Source organism: Coffea eugenioides, chromosome 6 (assembly GCF_003713205.1).
Source record: "Coffea eugenioides isolate CCC68of chromosome 6, Ceug_1.0, whole genome shotgun sequence".
Lineage (NCBI taxonomy): Eukaryota > Viridiplantae > Streptophyta > Magnoliopsida > Gentianales > Rubiaceae > Coffea > Coffea eugenioides.
Window position 1 is genome coordinate 10,862,135 of NC_040040.1, and position 19,445 is coordinate 10,881,579.

A 19,445-nucleotide genomic window follows, 5' to 3' on the forward strand; every position below is an offset into this window, starting at 1 on the left:
GGAGGAGGAGCAAGCAAAAGAGCCGTCTTCATAGTAGGAGTACTTCTTTTCTGCTTAATCTGAATACAGAAGCTGTCATGCCATGGAAATATGGATATATACTAAGTACTATTACCATATTATTTTTTATCTCTCTAAATATATAGGCGTTGGAGTTGATCTAACGAACTCAACGCCGTTCAGTGTGTGTCCTTGTGTGAAATTGAATGCTCGTGGCAGTGTGCATTCACGCGCTCAATGACGAGAAATGAGCGTGGGAGAAGTTCCTGTAAGGACCCGAGGCCAAATGATTGTCACAAAAACCGTTAGGGCCGGTTTTGTTTCATTTCCACAGGATATAAAGTCACTTTATCTCGCATGTAATTCACTTTCAAAAACGAATTAAATCGCTTACAAATAGTTCGAGTTCGAACTCGACTCGAGTTTGGTCAACATCGAATTCGAGCTGATCAAGTCGAATTTAAATTCAAAAATATTCAACTCGTTAGTTCGTGAGCTGACTCGATTATATATTTTTTTTATTTTTTATTTTAATAGTAAAATTACATATATATAATATCCCTAATATTCCCTAATATATATATATAATATCCCAAATACCTAAAATAACATATATATATATATATATCCCTAATATTTAATTATTTATTAAAAAATTATTATTTTATTTATTTTTAAAAATAAAATAATTATTTTTTTTTAAGATCGAGTTCGAGTTTTACATTGAGAGTTTGTCGAGATTGAACTCGAATTCGAATTTCATAAAACTAAGTTAAGACATGATTCGACTCGACTCGTTTGTATATATATATTATCCAAATCATCCGGATAGCTTCTACTTGCAACCGCTCTTGCCCCAATTTCGATACTCCGAGTATGGTGTTCTGCTACTGTTTTTGTAGGGTCTAAGGTCACATGAGTTTTCATCTATCTGAATGAAGGCCATATGTCACGTGATCAGAATTTGTTACCTTGGTGTCTATGAGTTGAGTTGAGAATATTGTTTGATTTGAACACAAACTAGAATAATTTAGCTATGCTCGAACTCGACTAAATTTAATTACTCACATGAATGTAATTACTCATAAGTAGAGCACAAATATAATGCTTGAGCTTGGTCTTCAAGCTTAATCACTCATAATTACTCATAAGCGACGCATAAATATATGAAAATACTCATTGGAGCATAGTATCACTAAGTCATCCTTGACTTCGAGCTAGCGCGAGTAGCTTGATTGATTCGAATGCAATCCTAATTCCTAACTCTTCCTTCCGGTTTGACCATTTGGTGGCAACTCGTGAACTCGTATCCATTTCACTTGCACTGCTTTTTATCTTGGCTGTGGGAGTAAAGTGAAACAAAATTTTGTTGGTCTATGGTCTATAAGCAAAAGCAATTGGAAATTAAAGTTGAGGCATCATACTTTTCTTTTGATTCTATCTTTATCTTATAGTCGATTAAAAAAAAAAAAAAAAGTTCAAGCAAATTCGGTTTACTCTGATTTTATTTGTACAAATTCGGTTCAAACAAAAAATGTTCAAGACTGGTTAATTAACTATTTCTGGTTTGTACCTTAGTGAGTTCAAGATCTTTTTCACCGCAGTTAACAATTTACAGTTTTGCTTTTGGATCAAGATTACAGCATTGTGAACATAGATAATCTCATTTTGCTTGTTACAATGATATACTTTACAACTAAACAAAGGAAACAAATTACATAGCGGGCTGCTACAATTTTTTGAATCAGCGTGTAAATGAATAAATTAGAATGAATTGAACAATATAAACTGATCAGGCGTACACAAAGATTGAAAGAATCAATCAAACCTACGTTCAAACTGAAGGAGCCAAAACTGGGTAAAACAATACTTGGCTCAACTAAGTTTCCTACCAAAACTAGATTAAAAGAACAAAAGAACGAAGGTTCAAGTTAGTTTCCTCGTTCTTATCACAAGGGGTCGAAGATCATATCAGGAGCATTATTGGCATTCAGCCCATATCCTGTACATCTGCTTAGGCTCAGCTTATTCGTATCTCAGGGAAAAAGCTTGCGCTCCCATTTAATCTCAGTGAGCAGCTGGAATGGCGGTTCTAGGACTTGGAAGTCCCATGTATGCAAGTCTAGGAGAAAGGCGAACCTTTGGGCTCGGTCTTGGGGATGGGATTGGACCATAGTTGAACAATGCTCCACTAGCCAAACGAGGCGACAAATTAACTTGTTCAAGTGCTCGGCTCTGTAATTCTGTTGGATAGTCCCTAACACAGCTAATTCGTGGTCCAGTTCCAGTACTCCACTTGCATGACAAGTGTTTAGCCATGGTATATAGGGGAGGCTTTACAGTCAGATGAGCTGTGTTCTTGGCATTTTGGCGACTGGCTGCTGTTGCATCTTTCCCAGACAGACCATGTACATCAGTTGTGCTTCCATCTTCTGGCTCTGTAGTTGCTGAAGCGCTCCTATTGCATTCAGCGTTTGCTTCCTCATCAGGAACCTTAAACGAAAGAAGATCATCATCTACTGCACATCTCTGCCCAGTAAAGAAGACAAAAAAGTATCATCAGCCATCTGTTTTATCTGAAGATTTTGCTCAAACATGTAAAAAAAAAAAAAGAATGGAGCCAATTCACTTCTTTGCGTTTTTATTAGTATTTCCAGGTTCATAGTGGATGCACACGATATGCACTATGATATAAAGTAGAGAATGCATAATATTTCCAGAAAACATAGAAACTGCACTACGCATACCTTAACATTTGAAAGATCTACACGGTTCTCCTCCAAGAAGCTAATGAACACCCTGAAGTTCTCTTCGGTTGGATGATAATGACCACTATATGGCCAAATTGCCTGTAATATAAGAAAATGATTATCATTTACCGTCAGCTTTCAAGGATGTTCACAGCAGTCAGTAGATCTGTATAATTACCTCAAGGGCTCCACCATGAGCAACAAGTCTTCCGGCTGCTGTAATAGCTCCACCTGCTAAAAAACTTGAATGCTGGAAAGTCCCTTTCTTCTTCTGCCCAACATACAAATTCCTTGATGTGCTGAGTACAAATATCCATTTGGAACCCTCAACAGTGTCGACAAACATGCCACTTTCTCTGTAAACTAGCATGCCATTTTCCACGATAACTTCAAATGATTCTCTCTCTTTCTAATGAGGGGAAACAGAAGTAACAACCAAGAAAAGTTTTGCCAAATTAGAGTCCTGTGTAATGCATCAGTAAATCTGCTAAAAATGTACTCAACAATTGGAATCTATATGATGATTATGTTGTTTCGTGACTTGAAACTTACTGGTCCTAGATATTTGATGCATTGATGTTGTAGATTTGTTCTCGAGCACTTCTCAAGATTTAGTTCTTTTCCATCTCCAACATCCAACCTACATATCAAAGCTGATTTTGTTAGCGGAAATCAGCCACAGAAACTATGTCTGTTAAGATATGTTTTAATAATTTGCTGTCAGCTACAAGAAAACTCAGGCCAGTAAAATATAAAACATGGTATACTCATCAACTTGGACAAACTTCAGATGCAGCGAATGGCCTTGAAGTAAACTATCATAAACTTCTATTTTCAATCTTAATGCATTTCTCAAACGAGATCACAAGCTAAACAAGATCTACAAAGAAACACTCACCAGTAAAAAAAAGGTTGCGAGCTTTCACTTTCAAACCAGACATCATAATAGATGTGTAAATTGTGTCCATACCGATGGCGTGGATCAATCTGAAAGAGATGAGGAAGAACAGTGAGTGCAATATGATATATTATCTACTCAGATGTACTCATAAATACTAATAATCTTTGAAAAAGATTTCTATCAACTACTTAGATGTTAGACTTATTATGACTTTACCAAATAGATTAGATCCAAAATTAGATTATATCTACAGGCATGTCAAGAAAATCCAAGCAAACTTCATTACTTCAAGATCTGTCATTTGTTGTTGAATTGGGAAAAAGTATCTAAAAGAAGCTAAACACTTACAGCCTCAAGCCAGTGCTGTAGGGCAAGCTTTTGAGCCTTCTCGTCCTTGGATAGGCCTTTGCCAACCTGAATGTGAAAACAAAATTCATAAGCACGTTTGATAATTTATTCAATAAAAAATGAGAAAAAAAGTTCAGGCACCGTAAAATGGCTGAGAATGAGACCTTGGCTACTCTTGTTTTTGCTCGAGCCCAGCGTGAAACAGCAGTTTCTGGTTTGTCATCATTGAAGAATGATACCGAGCTCCGCTTGAGAGCTGCAAAGTCCAATGCCTTCCACCTAAAACATATAAGACTAGTCAACTAACTGAAAAAGATGCCAAAATACAAATGGAAATATCCAGATAGTTTACTGTGTATAAGACTCACCATAGCTCCTCAACCACAACTGCACAATCTGCAAGGTGTCTTCGAGTCCGGTAGCTCTTGTAGACTTTCTGAAGCTTGACTGCTGCAGCATCAAGCTCGCTCACAGGACGTGGAGAGTACAGCATAGCAAGATCAGGAAGAAAACTGGAGGGAGTTAATACATCAACAGCCCCATCAGCTTTTGCATTTCTGTCATTGGACTCTGGTTTTCTTACGTCTTGAATTAGATTCTTGAATGAAAGCGTTGATTCAAGCATTAATCTCATAGGTTCGCAGTTCTTCAAATCTATTGAATTCTTCCTTGAAACTTCATCCGACACATCCGTCTTGGAGGCAACTTCTGAATCTGCTTTCTTCAAGCTATCTGCACTGACGGTCATCTCTCCGTGTACTGAATGGAAAGTATTGTTGTCTGCGAAATTCAGAAATCTACGGTGGTTCAGAATTTCTTCCCAGGCGGAAAAAAGTAATGATAGTGATAAACCCATAACAAATATCCACCTACAAATTGATTGTTAAAGAAGAGTAAACTATCATCAACATAAATTTCTAGAGACATCTTAAGTTTACTTTGAAAACCAACATCATGGCAACCAACATAAATGGATCGTTAAATATGCGCAAAATAAGCCATTTGGAAACCAAAAATGATCAATTATCTTGGACATTCATCTTATCCGAGAAAAAACTTTCAGAAGCACATAAATGAAAATATATTCTAATTCATAAACCAAAATGAATTATGATAGTTTGATGCTTTCATATCTAGCAATAGCATTTCTTGATTACTGAGTGGCCTTATTCACCCTGCGTTGCTGTAAAATATCAGTTCCATAAATATAACCAATCCATACTCCAAAATTTTGTACCTCACATCATATCCCTGTTTTCAGTTTCTCAAGAAAATAAATAATCGTGTTCCTGAATTGTATTACCAAACTTGATAGAAACCGAGAGAGACAGTTCCCGATAGGAAGACAAAAAAGAGACAGGAACAACCACAGATTCTGACATGGAACCCAAAAACAACAAAACAGAACTAAGTAAACCATCTTGATATCATGATTGAATGACTGACCTAAATTTTGGAAAGATCGAAGCTTTGGGGAGATAGTTTGCTCTGTTCTTCAAGAAGTGTTAGGTAGTAAAGGGAGAAAATATCTTCACTTTTCACCAAATTATTTAACACAGGAAGATTTCTATGATTATGACCAGTCTCCCTCCTCTCCTTATATACCCATGGAGTTCAAGAAGTCTGATGTAGAAAAATTGGGAGAAAAAGAAAACAAAGAAATACTTATTTGAAAGCTCAAAGGGAGTACCAAATACGGTAAACTCGTGGACTAGAAACTCTACGGCTGTCGTTGAATTCTCAATATACTACTACCAGTTGAACTAAGAAGGTTCATTACATTTTCATGGTGGGAATGGAATTGGAAAATGGTTTTGGGATATTGAAAAGTTGAAAACAACAGTAGTTTCAAAGACACGAGTGGTTGATGAATTCAAACAGAGAAAATTGTTTGAACAACTTTTCCAGTTACATTGCAACAAGTTTCACAAAAGGTTTATAATACGACTAACCTTTTCTGAGATTTTGTACCCCAATCAGCATATTAAAAAAGATTTGAGGGTGGTCAAAGAAAGTAAGCTTTGGATTAATGCCAGAGCGGTGTTTCCATGAAAAAACTCAACCACCATTTCCACAAACAAAATATAAAGAAAATGGGGGGTTTCCTGTTAAATTTCTCAACTCGGATTGTCAGCAATTAATTTTCTACATCAAGTGTTTTTAAAGGTCAACTACTTGTGCAGTCCAAACCGGGCCCATGAAATCGAAAACGCGCCAACACGTAAGTAGGGGCTGAATTGATGGATGTACGTCAAGAGAAAATTATATGTGTCCGGTGCTGCTGAACTTTGACGTTTATCCTGAAATTTCTAACTCTTGAACTTTCTCTGTCATCCTCGTCGTTTCTCAGCAACATGGCCTAGTTGTTTTTGTTTTCTTGTAAATGCGTCCTTTTTTTAATTTTTATTTTTTTTGGTCTGGTCAATTTGTCAATTCGTTGTGCCTTGTGTTTGGGGTAATTTTAGGATCACCTTTTGGTCTCCCTAGTGGGGCGGGGAGACGTTTTGGCGCATGCAAAATACCAGAAATTGAGAAGCAATTTTAGAATTAAAAGAAAGAATGGAAATTATGGAAAATTAAAAGGATTAATTAGGAAATCGGTCGAAACTTCCAATATCCAAAATTTTGAAATTTCCAATTTTAGAGCTGTAATTTAGCGAAATCGAATTCGATACTCATACACACCCTGCCCATGGTCACTGAACCAACCTCAATAGCTGATTAATTACTTTTTCATGAGAGCATTTTTCCTTCTTCTGTCTCTTGTCTTTGTATCTTAACGCCAATAGCCTTTCCCCAATATACGTTTACAAAAGTTTGAGGGAAAATCATTTAAAAAATTACTCACATTTTATCAAATAAGTTTTTGCACCCCGCACTTTTAAAATGCTGGCTTTACATCCCTTTTAAAATCAAATTTAGTGCTAATTTAAGTTTCTAATCACTTTTTAGCTGAATCCACCACGAAATCCATACTTAATTATCTTTTTACGTGCAAAAAGATTAGATCTCACTTTTTTGAAGAAAAAAATGAATGTAGGTTGGGTAATTTATTTACCTATAAATTTTTTTTCGAAAGAAAAATGAATATCAGTCAAGTAATTTGTTTAACTTAAAAAAAAAAAAAAGAAGAAGAACGATTTTTCCAAAATTTGACCATAAAATGTTTTCACAATACGCGTCCATATATCCTTCGTACTCTTACTCGAACACAATAATGATGACTAAACAGACTCGGGTATATAGAAGTCCGTTTTTAAGAATATTTTGAAGCTAGAGATTGTTCTTTTTTTGCTTAGATGAACATATGGTGGGTTTACACTTTACAGAAGATGGAATTTTTTAACTGGCCCATTAGATAATAGTTAATGACACACAACTTCTCATTAAATTGCATAAGTTCATATTTATATATTTTCCTTATATTTAGATACTGTTTAGGGTCCCATAGCAAACACAAACCCGCGGAATATCACGTGAAACAAGATGAACAGCGACACCAGCTTAATTTAAGCATAAACAAAAGATTAAAAAAAAACTGCACTCGTTGTAAGCCAAAAATAGCCAACAAAATGATTTTCAAGACCAGTGTAATTAAACAGGTAAGGCCGCCCCCCCCCCCCCGACTTGGTCTGGTGGCATGGGGCTGCTGAATCCACTAGCAAGAGGCCTAGATATAGAGCCAGCAATTAGGGGTGATTAGGGCTCTTAATTAACACTAAGAGCCAGATGATTTAAAAGGTCTCGTGTTACTGCTACTTTTCTTTGTGCTTTCTCTTTTTGATTATTCTCAGTTGAACGAGGACGAGAAAAATGCTTCATATAAGACACCAGTGTTTGGGTTGTAATAGCTGAAATTCTTAATGTGAATGCATCTGCAAATAGGATCAATAGACAATAGAACACCATGCATATGTGACGCATGTTTCCATGTTTTGTACAACTAAAAGTTGACAGGAGTGGTAATTATCATCTAATTCAAGTTCCTGTTTTATTTTATGCTTTTAAATCCTTCCTTTGTCATAATCCGATCAGTTCATCCTATTATACCAAGATCGATGACGAGTAAATAGATTGTAGCTTAGAACTTAGACAGGGTATGTTTCTCTTTTTCTTTATCTTTGTTCCTTCCCATTTCACTGGTGATTAAAGACAACAAAGAGATAAAAATCCAAGACTATCAAGTATTATTATAATAAAGCAAACTGCAAAAGGTTAAATCTCCTCTTCATCAAGGTTCGAAGTTATTTCCTTGCATCTTCTATCCCGTTTTGCAAGTTACTTGTAACTTTGACCAACCAATCTCCCTCAGAAAAAATTCACTTTTCGTCATTAAATTTTGAGATAGGGCTACATTTCATCACCAAACTTTTAAACGCATCACATTTAGTACATAAATTAATTATTTTTTATCACATTTAGTCCAAAAAGGGTAAAACATTCAATTTGAATGGAGAAGACTGACGTGACCATTAATTTTGACCGAGAAATTATTTTTACTTAATGACCACGTGCCAAACACATGATTTTCTCCATCCAAATTAAGCAATTTATCGTTTTTGGACTAAATGTGACAAAAAATAATTAATTCATGTACTAAATGTGGTGCGTCTAAAAGTTTGAAAACGAAATGTGTCCCTAATTCAAAATTTATGAATGAAAAGTGGATTTTTCCGGATCTCCCTCTCCCTTTTTTCACTTTCTCCTCTAGAAAACCCGTCCCAGTATTCTTATTTCTTCCATCAGAGATCAAAATTGTCATGCAAGTAAAAAGAACACAGCATACGAGAATGAGTGATTGATTTAAGTTGTCCTTTTAGTCATAAACAAACAAAAGCGTGACATATTACATGACAGAATAACGTAAAACAGTGAACAAAGAAAGGGGAAAAAAAAAACACAACAGGTTTTTGCATCCAACGAATGACGAGAATGGTCAAGAATCAGACCCATTTGATGGAACTTCGATCGAGTTGACCTGAACATGTTCCTAAAGGAATTAAGTAAGATCGATTAGCCTTGAATGACTTTCCAGTTTCCAGTTCCAAAATCACGACTCTATTCTAATGACGGCAGCCATTTGGTCAAATTTCTGTCCCTTTTTTTTTGTCTTTTTTTTTTCGACAGGCGCCAAAGATATAGTAGAATCATTTTCCACTTCTGCCGTCGGCTATATCATCATCGGAAACCTGTTCACACGGAGTATTTGCCAGTATATATATATAGAGTAGGATAATTTAATTAAAGGCATAATTAATTTTGGAGGTTCTCTAGTTGCTTGATCCCCAGTGTAAACATATCGAGCAATTTGGTTATGCACGAGCTTGATTTTATATTATTCGGGGTTATGTACTAATACCATTTACTTAGTCTAAGCGGAAGGTTTACTCCATCTTAATTGGATTGACAACTATGCATGGAGCACGTTAATTTCACATTGATTACAATTCAATAAGACTGTGATTTGTCCAATTAATTGCATTCGATTGGTTTAAAAACCAACCATGGGACTTGTTAAGCATTTGGTCAAGTCTAGCAACCGTGTCTGAAATCGACCTTACCGTGGAGACGACGTTACATGCTCCATGCATGCACGTACCACAAATCGCTAATTTGACAATAATATATTTTTAGTGCTAGCGTGACACGTGATAATCTCAAGTGGTGCACTCGCAGAATTCAAGAAATTTTCCCTCAGAACGTTCTATCAACGTCTTGTCCCAAGATCCAGTCACACAGTTTAGTGGTATTCGAAATCAGAACCTCTAATTTTGAAGGTTTCAATATTAATCACAAGATCAAGACATTATCAACCCGTGTATTTTTATTTAGAGCAAATTGCGCGAAATGTCACTAAACTATTTCAAAGTGCCGGTTCTGGTCACTAAACTTTTTTATTAGCGCGAAATGTCACTAAACTAGTAAATCTGTACCGTTTTGGTCACTCCGTGTATTTGTGCCGTCAGGAGAGACGGAAATCAACTTTTTGAGGGGCAAATTCGTCTGCACAGTCTTTTCCTTGAAACTCTCCACCATAAATCACTCTAAAGCTTCAGACAACTCGTAAGTTCAATTAGGAAGTGCAAACCCTTATCCTGTAATAGATTTCTTCTGCAAATATGGAGTAGGAGGGACAATATACGAAGTTGCAATTTGCTGGGAATGTGTTGAAGCTTCATTGGAGGAATACCTAAGAAAAGAACTCCGACTTGCAATTTGCTGGGAATGTGTTGAAGCTTCATGAGAGGAAAAGGCAAGGAAACAACTCCGACCTGCTCTTGTGGCAGTAAAACCAATTTGAAGACTTCATGGACTGATAGGAACCCGGCAAGGAGATATGTTGAATGTGCTAATGGCAAGGTAAGTGTGTGAAGATATAGGAAATTCGTTAAATTAGGTTAATGTTTAATTGTTTAGACATTTATCGGCTAAAAAGAATTTGGATAATTTTTTTGTAGGTTGATGGCTGTGGTTATTGGAATTGGTATGATGAAGAAATGTGTGAGCGTTCGAAACAAGTCATACCCGGTCTTTTAAGAAGAATAAATAGGGTGGAAATCGAGAATGAAACTTTGCGGCAACAAATTCTCAAGTTGCAAAAGAAAGCTGAGAAAATGGAGGATAAAGTAAAAAATCTGAAGGAGAAGCTTGGAAGAAAGAATGTGAAAAAAATGGTCATTGTTCTTTTTGTTATAGCCTGGACAATTGTTAATGCATCAATGTGGATTTGGGGGCCTAACAAGGGACAGAAGTTTGGAAGGCTGCAAATTGATGGCTACTAGAGTATTGTTGTACTTCAAATCCTAAACCAGTGTTGTCAAATGTTTTAATACACAGCTCGTTGTTGTTGAGGTTGTAGTGTTTTTATATACACCTCATTTTGGTTGGTGTTGTTTACACCATGGATGTTTGAAATTGTAATTTATGAATAAAAGACTGAAGTATTAGTTCCAACATATGGGTGGTGCAAAAGAAAAGTAGCTCACAAATGCAGAAAACATAAAGCCAAATACAACAAAAGAGATAATTATCACTATCATTCCAAACAGCTGCTTTACAAAAGAGATAATTGTCACTGTCATTCCAAACAACTGCCAACAAAGTTAGCCATGTTTCACATATAAATAATCTGGAATTGTCCTAGACATAGAATACATCCAAACAAAAGCTATGCAAACAAGTCCTTTAATCTGATCTTCCACTTCTACTTCTACTGCTCCTTGATGTTCCAGCCCATCTACCAATCTTGAATGGAGGCTCTTTGCCCAAGTACTCATAGTTGGTGTTGATCCTTATCTTGTCAATTTCAGACAGCTTTCTCTTTGAATGGAGAGACTGTTTGTTGGCCGCTGTAGTAGACTGGTCGGTATCATTGACAGGCCTAACTCTCCTCACCTGTACACAAGTACAATAAATATTAACAATAGCTATTTACCATAGTAAAATTAAAAATAAAATTAGAAATAAATTTTTGCACCTACAGGTGTCTTAGTCTTTCTAATCTGCTGCTTTTTCGTACTACTACTGGCAGCTTGTGCATTACGTTCAGCATGTGAACCAATGTCATTATGGGAAGTAGTTTGCTCTTCAGCTCCATGTGGCTGAGAATTGACACAACTTGAAGAATATCCTTGAACTTCCACATGAGCAAAATCAGGCTCCTGAGAATTAGCTCCATGTGTTGTGCTTGAGCCATTGTTGGTGCCCTTTGACTTTCTAGCATGTTTAGGAGTTGGAGCAGGTTGACTGCAGCCTTCACCTCCATTATTTTCTGGAACACTTTTGCAGGTAGCAGCATTGTGGCCTGCCTGACCACATCTTCTACAGTGCATGATCACATGCTTTTTAAATTTTTGCACATTATTCGTTCCCACATGAACACCACTTCTATTTTCAGAACTACCTTTTCTTCTTGCTTTCTTGGGCCTACCAGGTTGGACACATGCAAGTGGAGGATCTAATATGGGAATATCACTCTGAGGCCATAGAGACTTTCCACTAATTGGATATAGTACATTCTCATATATTTGAAAGAATAGATCTCTACTATAACACTGATCGCCATAGTCATTTGGGTTCCTACCAATTTTTAAAATGGCAGAAATTGCATGGCAGCAGGGGAGCCCACTAATTTGCCACAACCTGCATGTACAGGTTCTGTCTCTTAAGTACACAGCAAATTGTTCCCCCTTAGGTCCCCTAACCTGATATCCCTCCTTCCCATTTGATATTGGCTTCCACTTTCTAGAAAACTTTTCCCTCTCCTCAATCAAAGCCTTTATTGCTGGTCCCACAGGACCACTACATTTTCTCATCCAATATACCCTATTTGATATCCTTTCCATTATGAATTGTCTAATCCACTCAACCATCCCAATCACTGGCAACTCTCTAGCATTTAATATATGAGAATTAAATGTCTCTGATAAATTATTAACCAGCATGTCAGATTTCACGTGAAGTGGAAAAAAAGCCTTACACCAGTGATGAGGTGGTGCAGCTCTCTTGACCCACGCGTGAGCTTGCTGGTCATATGCTCTAAGCTCTTCCAAAGCTGCCTCATAGAACTCCACTGTTGATGCTGCTGCAATGCTCCAGAATTTTTCTTTAAGCACTTCACCAGGGTGCTTTTTCTTGAAATTTCTGTACATATGCTGTACACAATATCTATGGCCAGCTTCTGGTAATAACTCCAGCAGTGCACTATCAAGACCCTATAAAAGAGTTCTAAGTTTAGTCACTTGCAAAAATTATCCTATACAATACATGCTATAAGGATAAAGAACAGTACTCCTAACCTTCTGTTGGTCTGAAATAAAAGTGTATTCACTGCTAGTTGCTGGTATTTCTAGATCACCAATCAGTAAACTCAAAAACCAAAGCCATTGTTCCCGAGCCTCCTTCTCAACAACTGCCCAAGCTAATGGCCACCAACCATTATTTGGATCTGCCCCAATAGCAATCAACAACTGCCCTGGATATGCCCCCTTAGTGTGACAGCCATCAAGAGCAATAAGGGGCCTACATCCCTCTCTAAATCCCTTTTTCATTGGTCCCAAACAGCAGTAAAATCTCATGAATCTGGGATTACTTTCAGGATCAGCTCTTGGTGAATACTTGATGTCTATGGTGGTGTCAGGGTGAGTTTTTTGTAGTTCTGCTGCATACCTCCCAACATCAATATACTGCTGAGATGCTGACCCTTTGATAGCAGCCTTAGCCATTGCAAGTGCTTTGTAACCTTTGTTTCTTGTGATCTCGCAACTATATTGCTCATCTATACTCTGTAACAATTGCCTAACAGGCATGTTCATGTTGGATCTAACAGACTCTTCAAACTTGTCTGCTACCCAATTGGATGTCATGTTTTTGTTTCTCCAAGCATGGCTGCAATTGGTGTGGACATCGTAAATTGTTTTAACTACAAAGTCTTCAGTACCCAAAGCAGGAACGTGGCTAGCATAAATGTACCACTTACACGGATCTGCACATTTAGCTCTCATTCTTGTTTTGTCACTTGTATACATATATACAGGTCTTCCACTTATAATTGCATAATTTCTGAGAGCATCTCTGAACTGTTTTTTGGTTCCAAATTTTTGCCCAACATGAAAATGGGGATCTGTTCCATCTCTGCTAGCATTGAAACTAGTGTATCTCACAGGAACATCTTCATCTTCTGAATCTGGATCACTATTTAATTCCCCATCCACAATATCATCCAATAGTGGGTTGTGTTCCGCTCTATTTTCAAATGCTTCAGCTTCAGTTTCAGGACCAGCTTCTGTTTCAGCTTCAGTTGCTGTACCTTCTCTATTTTCACATGCTTCAGCTTCAGTTGCTGCCCCAGTTTCTGTTACAGGTTTAGTTGCTGCACCTTCATTTGTTGCACCTTCACCTACTGCACCTCCATTTGATGGACCTTGACCTGCTGCCCCTCCATTTGATGCACCTTCAGTTGCAGCACCATTATTTGATACACCTTCATTTGCTACACCTCCTTTTCTAACTCTTTTTGTAGCACCACAAAGGGCCTCCGACGTACGAGATTTTCTCCTATCTCTGTTTCTTCTATTTCTGGAACTGTCATTGTCCCTCCTATTCTGACTTGATGGAGTTGGGTCATTATCAACTTGGCTATGCATTTGTGGCTCGGACTCCTGTGTATTGTTGTTGGCCTGTTCACATCTCCTAGAAGAATTTTGGTATGCATCTTCATCTTCACCAGCATGGTCATGTGTCCACTCTAAAGCTGCAGCTGATCTACTAGCTTGGACTCCTTTTCGTTGTCTATGAGGTATTGCTGCCTGTTGTGTAAGAATTTCACCATCATCCAATATCTCCTCTATTACCACTGAACTCTTTGTCTGTGATAACTGTTCCAATTCCTTTTTCTTCTGCAACTCATATATTTCCTCAACTGTTAAATGATGACAGTATACTTCCATCAACTTGTACTCATTAACCCAACCACAGAATTGCATAATGTCTTCATCCGTTTGAAGTTCCATCAGTCCATGGTTCAAATCCCCTCTAGGGTCAATGTAATAATATAACATAGTATCGTTGTGCCCACACTTTTCCACCATTTTATTTATTTCATGAATCGACATAAAATCAGCATGGCAAAGATCGAAATAATCAATCTCTCCACCCACATAACTCTTGTATTTCTCTCCCTCAATTTTACCGCCGTGGTGGAGTTTAATCGAAAATGCAGGTCTATCAGGAACTGCAACAACAACGACAAAGGCAAACAACATGATTCTTGTTAATCACCATTTTTTATTGTCATACATGCTGTTCTTCTTATAAAAATACTTAACCCCCATTTGTTAATTAACCCGAATCAGACAACTGCATTTGAAAAGTTTATTTTTTTTCATTAAATTACAAGATAGAGGGTTCTTGTAGGACCCCTTGCAACCCACTTATACGACAAAAAGCGAAGTCAATCGTTCTTATGTCATTTTCTAAACAACTGGATCACTTCAGCAAACCCTAAACCCAATAAAAACTCTCACTAAATACTTCTTTATACTCAAAACACAAACAACACCATTAATCAAGCAAAATGTGTACGGATTGTAATATTTCTTACCGTATAATGTGTACGGATCAATGAATTCATCCCTTTGCCTTTTCACCCATTTCGCTGTCATCGATGACCGATTCTTCTGTGCTAATCTTCGTCTTTTGCCGGTTCTTTGAGTCTTGTCACTGATTACTGTGAGAAGAATGGATCAATTTTGATACTTTTCACTGTCATTGTCCACATTCCCAAAAATTTTACCAACATTCCAAAGCCCCACAGTTAAACCTTTCACTTACCAGATGAAACTCTTCCCACTAAGGCTGTGCAGACGAATTTGCCCCTCAAAAAGTTGATTTCCGTCTCTCCTGACGGCACAAATACACGGAGTGACCAAAACGGTACATATTTACTAGTTCAGTGACATTTCGCGCTAATAAAAAAGTTTAGTGACCAGAACCGGCACTTTGAAATAGTTTAGTGACATTTCGCGCAATTCGCTCTTTTATTTATTATTATTTTTTTTTGTGTAGGTTAAGCTTTTCATTTAAAGTAATCGTTTTACCCAAAGCCTACAACTTCAACCCCAATTACATGCAATAATATTATTCGAAGGATTTAAGAGATTGAGGGTTATTAAGGAACCATTTGGAAGTTTTGTATGGCTTAATTTTTACCTCTCATTAGGAAAGCTACAGTTGCAAATAGTGTTTTGAACTAAGAATTTTGGATCTAATGGTCTAATTATTATTGTTGAAGAATAGATTAAATCCTGAATCATTTATCTTAAATTACACTTCTGATTTATTAATGACTAAAACATGTAGTATGACATCTGGATATAGGTGGAAAATTGTAGCTTTGGCATTTCTTATCATTATTATTAGTTCCACCGAAACGAAATTTGAGGAATTTTTTTTTTTTTTTGAAGACGACAACTAATGTATAACCTATCTATCCTAAACTACGAGGGAGGGAGAGTCTAATGAGGCAATGTTTGAGGTTAGTAAATACACAGACCTTACTATATTAAGGGAGTATTTTGGCAAAACCCTTAAACTTTTTTTTTTTTTAAGGAACTTTGGAGGAGTAGATTTTGAAGCCTGAAAAAGCTCAAATCAATGCTACCATTTTAAGCCATCTGGAGCTTTGTGCGTCTCACTAACGTGTTGGTTGCAAGTAGGAAGGACCAAGGCAACGAGAATCAACACCTAGATTAATACCGAGGATAATTCGTCACATATGGTATAGCTCTGACTACGTCATTAAAGAAAGAAATTCATATTGATTAGAAAAGTTGCAGGCATCCGTGTTGACTTTTCCTAGTTGGCTCCGAATAAAAGAACACGATTAAGTTGATTTTCTAACTGCTGGTCATATTATATTATAATCCTAGGTTTCTGGAATTAATACTACCGTGTCCTAACTCCTGAATCTGGTACGTCTTGTACGAACGATGTATCTTCATCAACTCCGGAATTTCTTGAGCTTTGCATCCCAGTTTCCAACCAACCCATCTCCATGCTGATTTTGGGAAAATTTTTTTTTTTTTAGTTACTGTATCATTACGCGTAGTCATTCAAACCGGATAGTCCAACGCAAACGTTAGCTCATTCAAAAAGAAAAGTTTCTCTGAGGTTGAATTTTTCTTGTTTGGAGTGGGAGTTCAATTAAAATCACAACTAGAAACTTACACCGACTTATTATGAGCCAAAGAATGTCGGAGTGCTGATTTGAATTCCAAATATAATCTGTTGAAGCGCCGTTGCGTTAGTCTGATTCTCCATATTCGCATGAGAACCCAGGAATGTATTTCATTCAAGGCTGATTTTTAATGGTAAACTTTCAATTGTTGAAGGGACCAAACGTACTTTCTGGAAAGCAGGAAAATTTATGACCAGGTTTGTGACTGCCTGACAGGAACTTCCCAGCCAAAAATATTTTATGCGCCCCCCACCCCCCGCGGGAACGTTGTGGGGGAACTTTCATCAAATTATGTTGTAGGATAAGTGATCAATCAGGAAGAAAAGTCCATATTACCCGCATGGAGAGGCTCCGGTTCAATTGATTTTTTTCTTTTTTTGGGTAGACTAGTCCTGGTATACGGGTTGAAGTCATCGTTTTTTTTTTTTTTTTTTTAAAGAGTGTTGAAGTCATCGTTGGAATTTGGAAACAGTGGTTATGCCGCTCATCTTCATTTATTCATTCATTTATTTTTCTGAAAACATCTTCACTTGAAAAATTTCTCCATGACTTGAAAAAAATGGTCTACGGAACATCTTATCTTAACCCCCAGGATGAAGCATACCTATTCGACTATTTCCTAACCCCAATTTACATGGTTGTCTTGGTATTATTTAAATCAGCTTTGAAATACAATTTTGTGTTAATTTATGGGTCTGTCTAACGGCGTTAAAATATATTTCAGGAGTTAAAATAGAAGATTAATTAGAAAAAATAAATAAATACAAGAAATGTTATGTAAGATTAAATAGGAAAAGCATATAAATATAAGGAAGGATAATAATTATAAATATGTGTATATATGGTATGTTAGGTTAGGTAAATGTAAAGAAGGATGATAATTTTTGTCACGATTCATTATAGTAGTATAACAGACAGTATCGAAAACGAAGCCAATATAAGTTTTTTCTAAAATTTTACTTTTACCTTAGAATTTTCTAATGCATTGCCGTCAAAATTTATTTAGAACATTATGTTATGTTTTGATTGAAGGGTGATTTTATAATTTCACAATGATTTTATTTGAAAAGTGTTACTATTGCAAATTGACCATTTAATCTAATAGAACATCTAATAGTTTCACTTTGATCGCAACCACAAGGATTAAATTGTAGATTTCTATACCATGGGAAGCTAAAATGTGCATACGTACACCAAACTAAAGGGAGGTTTTTCGTATTTTACGATACATAAGGGATGCATAGTGGAATTGGTCTAATTTATTATCCTGTTTCTAGGAATGGTAATAGGGGAGAGTGTCTTGGGTTCACCAATGCAAGGGAAAATGACAAATGTGAGGTAGGGGCAGGGGCGGGGATAGGAGTAGACCTATCAATGGGTCGAATCCGGGTTGGAATTCATTATTCCGGACCCGGACCGTCATACTATACCGGTTTCGTATCTGGCCCGTCTACCAGACGGGTCTTCTACTCTATGTTCCGGATCCGGATCCGACGAGCCTACCTGGATCTGGATCCGGGTCTACTCGAAAAAATAGCTGAAACCTGTTTTACAACAAAATTAGAAAAAGTACTACTTTTATTAAGAAAGGTCAATTTAATTTTGTCCAACAAGTGTTATTTCAATGTTATCACTTGGTTAAAGTCTTAGCTGGGCTATATTGCATGTGTTAATTAATATCTTCTAGATATAATGTTTAGCATTGATAAATACTTTTTGCAATATTCAAATCCATGCTTTTGCAACAGGTGTTGTATATGCCAAAGGCTCTGCATGTCCGTGGATAATATTTAGTTGTTTGGGCCTTTGGGGTATAAATTTGGGGTATATTATTGGTATATATATATATATATATATAAATCTATTTTATATCCGCACACGGGCCAGAATACTATATTCCATATCCGACCCCTTTTTTTTTGTTTGACAAAACGGATCCAGATCCGGGTTCGAGTAAAGGAATTATATCCCTACCCAGACCCGTAAAAAAATTGACGGATCCGGCTCTAGACCCGGACCGTTGACATGCCTAGACAGGAGCGACAACGAGGGCAGGGACTGGGAAGGGAAAGTGAGTTTTTCTCCCTACTTTTAAATGGACCAGGAGGCGGGAGAATGCCTCGTTCCCGTCCCCTGCTTAATTTTTTAATATTACACACACACACACACACACACACACATATAATACATAATATAATATAATTATATACATGTAATATGAAATTGATAATATGATATTTTCTTATAATAAAGGCGTCTGTCTAATGAATGTCCAATAGACACTTGTTAAGATATATTTTAGGTGTTACATTTTTGAAAATAATATTAAATAGAGAAAGTAAATAAATACAATGGAAGGTATGTAAGATTAAATAGGAAAAGTATATAAATACAAGGGAGAGTAATAAATGTTAATATATGTATATATATGGGAAGTTTGATGAATTTTGAATGTGTTAACGAGTGTCCATTCGCCCAATGGATACTTTTTAGAAAAACTCATGATAAAATAATATAATCATTCTTGTTAATTTTTTGTAGTTAAATGATAAATTCGTTATGTTAGTTTACACTTTTTTATGGCATGTAAGTTACAAAAAATAATGGTAAGTAATTTAGATTTTATGTAATATCAAATATAGAGAAACAGACTCACACGATCATAATAAATTTGAAAATTTTTTAATGTTAAATTTTTTTAAAAATGATG

At 36.5% G+C, this 19,445-nt stretch overlaps 1 protein-coding gene across 3 annotated transcripts; it reads right to left on the minus strand.

Annotated features, from left to right (window-relative positions):
- Positions 1-1,756: 1,756 nt before the first annotated feature.
- Positions 1,757-5,872, minus strand: LOC113775558 (IQ domain-containing protein IQM1-like). 3 transcript variants are annotated; one of them, XM_027320491.1, is made up of 9 exons: positions 5,446-5,872; positions 4,368-4,779; positions 4,164-4,278; positions 4,000-4,065; positions 3,649-3,737; positions 3,303-3,390; positions 2,929-3,159; positions 2,748-2,849; positions 1,757-2,529 (listed from the first exon to the last, which is right to left on the minus strand). In XM_027320491.1, the coding sequence occupies exons 2-9, from the start codon at positions 4,745-4,747 to the stop codon at positions 2,068-2,070; spliced, it is 1,533 nt and encodes a 510-aa protein (XP_027176292.1). In that variant the 5' UTR covers positions 4,748-4,779; positions 5,446-5,872; the 3' UTR covers positions 1,757-2,067. The 3 variants fall into 3 exon arrangements, with proteins under 3 accessions (XP_027176292.1, XP_027176293.1, XP_027176290.1); XM_027320492.1 differs by having other exon boundaries at positions 4,368-4,796; XM_027320489.1 differs by having other exon boundaries at positions 4,368-4,868.
- Between the last annotated feature and the right edge of the window lie 13,573 nt (positions 5,873-19,445).